General features: G+C 36.0%; 1 protein-coding gene across 1 annotated transcript; it reads left to right on the plus strand.

The window, feature by feature from the left end:
* The first annotated feature begins 4,732 nt into the window (after positions 1-4,732).
* Positions 4,733-6,989, plus strand: RD3L (RD3 like). Its single transcript, XM_075753048.1, has 3 exons — positions 4,733-4,835; positions 5,522-5,829; positions 6,692-6,989. The coding sequence occupies exons 2-3, from the start codon at positions 5,531-5,533 to the stop codon at positions 6,987-6,989; spliced, it is 597 nt and encodes a 198-aa protein (XP_075609163.1). The 5' UTR covers positions 4,733-4,835; positions 5,522-5,530.
* The last annotated feature ends 378 nt before the right edge of the window (positions 6,990-7,367 follow it).

The raw sequence follows: 7,367 nt of genomic DNA on the forward strand, positions 1-7,367 counted from the left end.
AGAGTCGAGGGCTCCTAGTTGGTAACATACAAAGCTGTAAAAGTATTGACAAGGAGAGATTCAGAGGTTTTAACTCTGAAGAACTATAAAAGCTAGCAATACTTCTATTTAAGTGAATGCTAACTCTTTGCAGCCTCACACCAGTTATTTGATTCCAGAATATCTTAATCGTCAAGTTCCCCCTCACAATTGTGATGTCAAATAAAGAGGTAAAAGAGGAATTCCTAGAACAGATGAGACACTTTGAGTACCAGACATTTTCACATTAAATATTAGAGCCATGAACTGGACTTCCACACCTTCACACCAAGCCACACACGTGGCTGAACAAAAACACTTTGAAAACGGGGATTCTCACAGCACATGTCAGGTTTAGATGCATCTCTCCAGTATAAAACATATCCAGAACGTAACTGCCACCACAGATGCAGTGCTGTCTGAGGAATTCTTTAAAGATCACACGTACTAATACCACACCAGATTGACACTCCTTTCCCCTCGGTCACGTAAGAACTAGTAACAGACTCCCTAAATATGCCTCCTACTAACCACAATGAATCAAGCAGTAAATGGAATGGCACCTCATATTTGATTTATTTTAAGGGTGAAAGTAAATAATAGAATAAATAGAGCACATGGCCCCAGTAGGAACTGTTCTGCTGCATGCACCAGGGCACACTCATTACTCTGACTGGTGATCCACAGAGTCAGTCATTACGAAGATCACCACCTAAATCAGAGGCTGTGTCTATGTTTACTGAAGCCAGTAGGGAAAAACCCCCACACCCTTCCATATTAATCCATTCTAGAATAATTTCATGTAAGTTATTCTTACTTTGTGTACTCACATAACTATGGGAATGTAACTTAAGCTACCTCAATGATTCCTTACTTCTGTATTTGTAAGCCAAATGTCACAAAACCAGCACACCTAAAAACCATGGGGAAACCACATATATCCACCATAATCCATAAGAAATCCTCACCACAACAAAGCACAATCACTATTGCAGAGATGTATTTAGATTGTTTCATCGCTTCAAGTGTGGTTGCCTTCACTCACCTGTATTGACACAGAAGTTTAACAAGCCTCGGCCATGCAAACCTCTTTTAGACTGCCTAGCTCTACTCAATCACTCTTAAGGTGAAGCATTTATTCTTCAAATGGTCTAAAGGCACAGGAGACAAGTCAATACAGGTAGCTGCATAGCCATGCAATCAGAGCTTCTCCACAGGTAACCATTTCTACTGCTATTTTAGAAAAAGGCTTCTGAGAAGTACTTAAGTATTTAACTTCTATAGCTAGAGTAATGTGGAGTGGCAACCATACACACAGTGCAATACAATCATTTAGTTATTGCTTATGGAATTGCAAGAAAAATTATTTTGTACTCTCTTAAGAGGAAATATGAGATGTTCCTTTTTTCTCCTCCCCTCATCTAACATCACAAGCCAGGTCACAAAGTTTCCTAGCCAACCACCTAAGTGAAAAACATCTTTGTAAACTCATAGAATTGACAACTGCTTCAAAAAGTAAGAACTGTTTGATGTGAACCTTCCGTTTACTCAAGATTGAGCGGAGAATAATAAGTATAGGAGAAAGAGGAAGACATTGACACTTTGGAATACTCTTTTTTGGTACCAAGAAGTCCATAGGAAAAAAAAAAGTCTAGTACATAGTTCTGTACAGAGCCATTGTAAGATAGAAAGAACGAACTTACATCTTACACAGGGATGCAGGAAAGAGATACCATTTTATCCATTGGCTGCCACTCTTATTTCTTTATTTAACCAATCAATTTTCAATTAGCATGTGCTCTTGAAAGGCTATTGTTCTTGGAATAAGGCTCTTTGCTGATGAACGTGGACCTGCCATAGCAAGAAAGGAAATATCACTAAAACTGTCTGAATTGATTTATGAAAGGAAATCTGCACTTTGGCTCCAGCAAGTTTTACTGCTCCCTCAGTTCAATTTGAGAACAGCATCAGAAAACAAGACTAAAATATGCTACAGAAAAAGGAATCATTATCTTCAGAGAGAGCATAAGAAATGCTTATGTGAAAAGACACTCTTTCTGATTTATCTACATAAGAGGAGATATCATTCACTGCAGTTCAAAGAAAATTATTGTTATAGAAACAACAGATGCTTTCGGAATTCATTACATTCCTTGCCAGGAAAACAAAGCAAAAGAAGGAAGTTGAAGGAAAGTTTAAAAGAGTTCAAAGAATCTTCAATTTCATTTTATATTATATACACAATTATGGTTAATTTACAGGGAAAAATAATCAAAACAACTGCTCTGCTGCAGTGGCAGAATAAATTATGGCTTATTAAAAAAGACAAAAATCACTCATCGTTATACAACTAATGTTAGGGTCTCACCCAAGTATTATAATGTGGTTTAAGTCACTAATATCAACAAAGAAAAAATCAGAAAAGGGAAATTAAAACTATAAAAATATTGGTTTCGTATGCTACAGTAAGAAAGCAAAAGTGCTAGAACTGAAACTTTTAGAAAATTTACAGAAGCGATGAGATGAAGTGCCAAAGACAAAAGAGATTCAGAAGCTTAATACCATAAATCGCTTTTAAAAACACAGCATCTCTGAGTTATCTAAATTTACAGACTGAAGGAAAGTCCAAGATTGCTAGATGAACATTAAGGAGACCAAAAACTTTTTCCACAATAATGAGAGAATCAAAGAACATGCAAAAAAACCCAACCCAAAACAAAACCCCCATGAAACCTAAAGGTAAATAGTAAAGACTTCACACTATTTGTAATTTTATTACTGTAATTTTAGGAACTGCCTAAAAATTAATGAGAGGAATAAAAATATAGCCTTCCCCCCCCCAGGTTAAATCATAACAGTACCTGTAGTTACTAGTAAAGACAAACTCAGTAATGCCTTCAGGGAACAGACCCACTATCAGCCAAAGTCAAGCCAAAACTTCCATCCCAACACAGCACTGCAGAACCAGAATCTGAAATGCATACAAAAGTAGGAGCAATACAAATTTTCAGCTTTAATGTTCTCCTACCCATGGAAAAATAAATATCATTCTCAGTATCTTGCCTCACAAAATTTGATGATGCAATCAAAGGTTTTTTAAAAAATCCCCAAACAAAAGATAACTGTTGTTGGGTCCTCAATTAATTTGCACACCTTCCAGTACACATCTCCTTAATTTGCAAAGACATTACAATGGTTTCACACCGTACAACGGTTTACCTTCTGATTTGATACAGTTGAAAAAAAAAAAATGGTGCCACGTTAACTGTGCTGTAAAGGAGGTGGCAAGGAGCATTTTAATTTCATCTGAAAATCTGTTAGGACAGTTCTGTCATCATAAACCTAGCTCCCTTCCTTTTTGTACCACATACAATGCAATGTGAAAACCTTCCAGTTGAAGAGGATTAATACTGACATTTGAATTTTTCCAACGTATAAGTAATATCAGCTTTAATAACAGCCATACACATCATCCTTTATGTTATATGACATCTAGAACAAATTTACAGAATCCTTGTTCTCCCAACAGTTCAACACACCAGTGTAGGCAAAAAAGTAGGAATGAAAAACACAGGAGCAAAGACAGTCATTAGAACAAGAAAGAGCAGAAGAGAGTGTATTTCGTATACCATGCCTACTGTTTAAATTAATAGGAATAGACCAGATAACTGGGATGGAAAATGGCTGCTTCAGCGACCTTTAGTGTGCACAATGCCATCCCTGAGAATGAATCTTAAAAATGGATACGCTCAGAGTACTCATCAAGGAAAGAGGGAGCAGGCAACTGACAGCCAGTCGAGAGAGAAGCAAAGTCCATGGTAAGACTTACAATTCTGGGATTTTACATCAGTTTGACCTCAATTTGCATCTCCTTATCATCCTATTCTTTTAATTAGATTAACGTGTCTTTCATGGCACACCGTAGGTGTTACAGACTGGGTTCTTTACATTTGAAATGCTAATTAAAAATGGTAACAGCTATGCATAGTAATGAAAAAGTGTAGTACCACGAGATTGATGAAATTCATCTGGAAGAAGTATTTAATATAGCAACAAAATCCTGAGCAATTGTCAAATAGCTCTTTTCTGTCAACACTCACTTAACAAAGGCTTTAAATTATCTTTACTAGAGAAAGACTATTCTTAGCTGTTTAAAAATGACAGTAGAACAGCCTGATCCCCCTCTAATGGGAGAAAAGTCTTCCAGCATCTCAATGGCCTGAAAGTTTAGTTTGATGATAAAAGCAACATAGTTATTTTTAGCACTCTACAGGCATAAAAATACAGCTCTAAACTATGACCTAGAGCTATGCACAGGCAAGCATCACATCATACGACAGCCTTAACTTTAGCTAGAAGTACGTCTGTAGTTGCTTCAGACTATCATTATTCATCTCACTACCAACAATACCTTTGGATGGATTTAACAACAAGCATTTGAAATTGTTACCATCTTTTTTTAAATTGCTGCCATCAGCAGAACTCAATTCAAAGGTAGGAGATCTTAATGGACTTTGTAGAAAGTATTTGAGAGAACAGGTTAGGTTAAATGGATTACTACTTCTCTCTGGTACAGACATTGAGAAAGAACCTTAAAAGCAGAAAAACTTAAACTGTCATATTCAGTGCAGAAAGTCATTTTTCTAAGCACAGTCTGAGTAAATGAAAAGGAAAAAAAAAAGAGAGGGGAAAAAAGGAAAAAAGAGAAAAAACCTTGTTTTCTTCCAGTAGTAACAGCCTGGAAACAGGATATGCTAGAGTAAGAGACCTTCAAGCAAACTCACCTGAAACAACACTGTTCACACACAGCTGCAAAGGTAACATTATTTTATTCCAATGAGCATGCTTGTGTCTGCGTGATTTGTAACAAACTGCAATTTAAAAGCCTATTCCACCAGATTTCTGTTTCCAGGTTATGTAAACAAGAATTTATTTAAAAATTGATATAGAAGTTTTAAGAACAGATCACGTAGAGTTCCAGCACTTATTTCATCACTTTTAAAATGTACAGGATATTTCAAATTTTGGAGGTTTGGAGTTTTGTGTTTTGTTGGGGAATTTTGTTGTCATTTTGGTTTTGGAGCAGTTTCTTATTTGGTTGGGGTTTTTTTTTGGGGGGAGGGGGTTGGTGGAGGTTTTTGGGGTTTTTTGGGGGGGTTTGTTTTGGTTTTTTTTTTTTTTTTAAAAAACACATATATACTACCAGGATAAAAAAGAAAGAGAAATATTCCCAAGATGATAGATATGCACTTTTAAATGCTGAAAACTTCACACAGTTGTGTTAACTCAGAAAACAGACGGAAAATATTGTAAAGTGTAAGCCTTGTCAGATTTAATTATGGCTCAGCAATTGTTATCACTACTTATATGCTATTGCAAAATATTTTAGAATCATTAATAAAGTTTCCTTTAAACATTCAGCTGCTACGAAGGAAATCTGCAGGTATAAATACTATTAGTTAGACAGAAATAATCAAAATTTATTTTTCTTCTTTCCCCTCAGAGCTTAAAAATGCCACTTTTTGGCTGGATGAAATGGTCAAAAAATGATTCCTACAAACACACAAGATATCCTGGATCAGAAGTAGTTACAAAAACCCTACTGAGGGAATTGAAATGGCACCTGAAAGAGCGTGAAAGGTTAGTGCAAGAGATTGAAAGTGAACAAAAAGTCCAGAAGACTGGCATGGATTACAACTGGCTGAAGAACTACCAAAACCCTCAAGCAACAATTCCAGCTACTGAGCAACGGCAGCTCGAATTTCTGTGTTCACAAATCCAGCCTTGCCAAACAGGAACTGTTCTCAGCAGGTAATTGTTTCATATTTCTCTATCTTTGAAAACTGATCATAAATAAGATTTTTCTTCTACCTAATCTTAAAAGCTTGTATTTGGTTCTGATCTTTCTTCCCAATTAACAATGACCAGCAACTGGAACACATTTTTACAGGTGTTTTAGAAATTACATCTGTAATATATTGTACTTGAAGGAAGTTTTTAATCAGGATTTTCCTAGTCTAATCCAAAACAAGGGAAGTCTTACATGCTTAAATGTGACCTCTCAATACTTCCAGGTTTTTCCCTGTTATTTATCCCTGATATTTATTAAATAGTAACTTAATAGCCAAAAATCAAATTAAAGCACTAGTGCAATGCACTGTTACGGAGAAATCCAGCCTCACTGTCCAAAATACTTGAGAGTTTATAAAACCAGCAAATCAGTGGCAAAAAAAAAATTTAAAATTTCCTTTTTTTAAAAGACAAAGAAGCCCCCCCATGTTTAACAAAGAAAAATTCTCCTATGCCTGTATTTTAAATAGATTTTCTGCGAACACATAGAAATGACAGAACAAGCCTATGTGCCTTTTAAAGCCCTGAATATACCTAAGGGCGAAGTCAGTTTAAATCAAGTTACCCAGATCGGCCAAAGGAAAAAAAAAAGCATACCCAATAACAATAGCTTTCCATCCTCATAAGAGCTGGACCACATCCAGTCCATTGTTAGAGCTTTTCCTCTTAGAATCTTTTGGGGGAGGTCTGTGGGGAAACGTGGCAACAAATTACAGCAGAATACAGTCATTTCCTTCTCCTTCCCCTCCCCTCAAAAGAGCAGAGGGGAAACAGAAGAGTTTTCAACGCTGATGATTAGATTTCAGTTTTTGTTTGTTTCTAGATTTCGTGAAGTTTTGGCAGAAAATGATGTTTTACCTTGGGAAATAGTCTACATATTCAAGCAAGTTTTAAAAGATTTTCTTACCACCATTGAGAGAGAAAACCAACAAGACCAACTGGTAGATGCATGGAATACAAATTGCTCTGAACATTTCAGCCTGCATGGAGACAGTTCTAACAAATCGGACAAAGATGAAATCCCCACGGTTTCAAGTTATGTTGACAAAAACACACGAAGCATGTTTCCTACCTTCTCTCATAGAATCTGGAATCTACCCTATTACTACCCATCAAGTTAAGATAGTTTGTGTTTCTTTCAAAAAGCTATGTAGCTGTTTGCATTCCTTTCTTGTGATTGCCATCCACAAACATAGCAGTAAATGTGACATGCTCCCCTCTTTTTCAAGTTCAGAAATTAAAATGCTTGATTATAGCTAGTATGTAGTATACAAACTTTAAATATGAACTCTCCTTTTATCTTTATAGTACCTTAAAGATGTTGTGTTTGAAGGCACTTTTTAACCAAACCCATAGATGTTTCTGAAAAAAACTGAAGCATTTTAGCTTTTAGCCATTTACAGCTAGATGTACTTAAACAAGAAAAGACTGCTTTCCATATTTTGAAATAGCATCAATCCATAAAGTTTTTGCCTAAAACTTCTGTATTTATCACATAC

The sequence above is a fragment of the Balearica regulorum genome, chromosome 5 (assembly GCF_011004875.1).
Source record: "Balearica regulorum gibbericeps isolate bBalReg1 chromosome 5, bBalReg1.pri, whole genome shotgun sequence".
NCBI classification, from domain to species: Eukaryota; Metazoa; Chordata; class Aves; order Gruiformes; family Gruidae; genus Balearica; species Balearica regulorum.

Bases quoted from the DNA above. Each gene is read 5' to 3' on its own strand.
- RD3L (XM_075753048.1), top strand. From the start codon at position 5,531: ATGCCACTTTTTGGCTGGATGAAATGGTCAAAAAATGATTCCTACAAA. The intron at 5,830-6,691 runs GTAATTGTTTCA...GTTTGTTTCTAG, and splicing joins ACAGGAACTGTTCTCAGCAG to ATTTCGTGAAGTTTTGGCAG.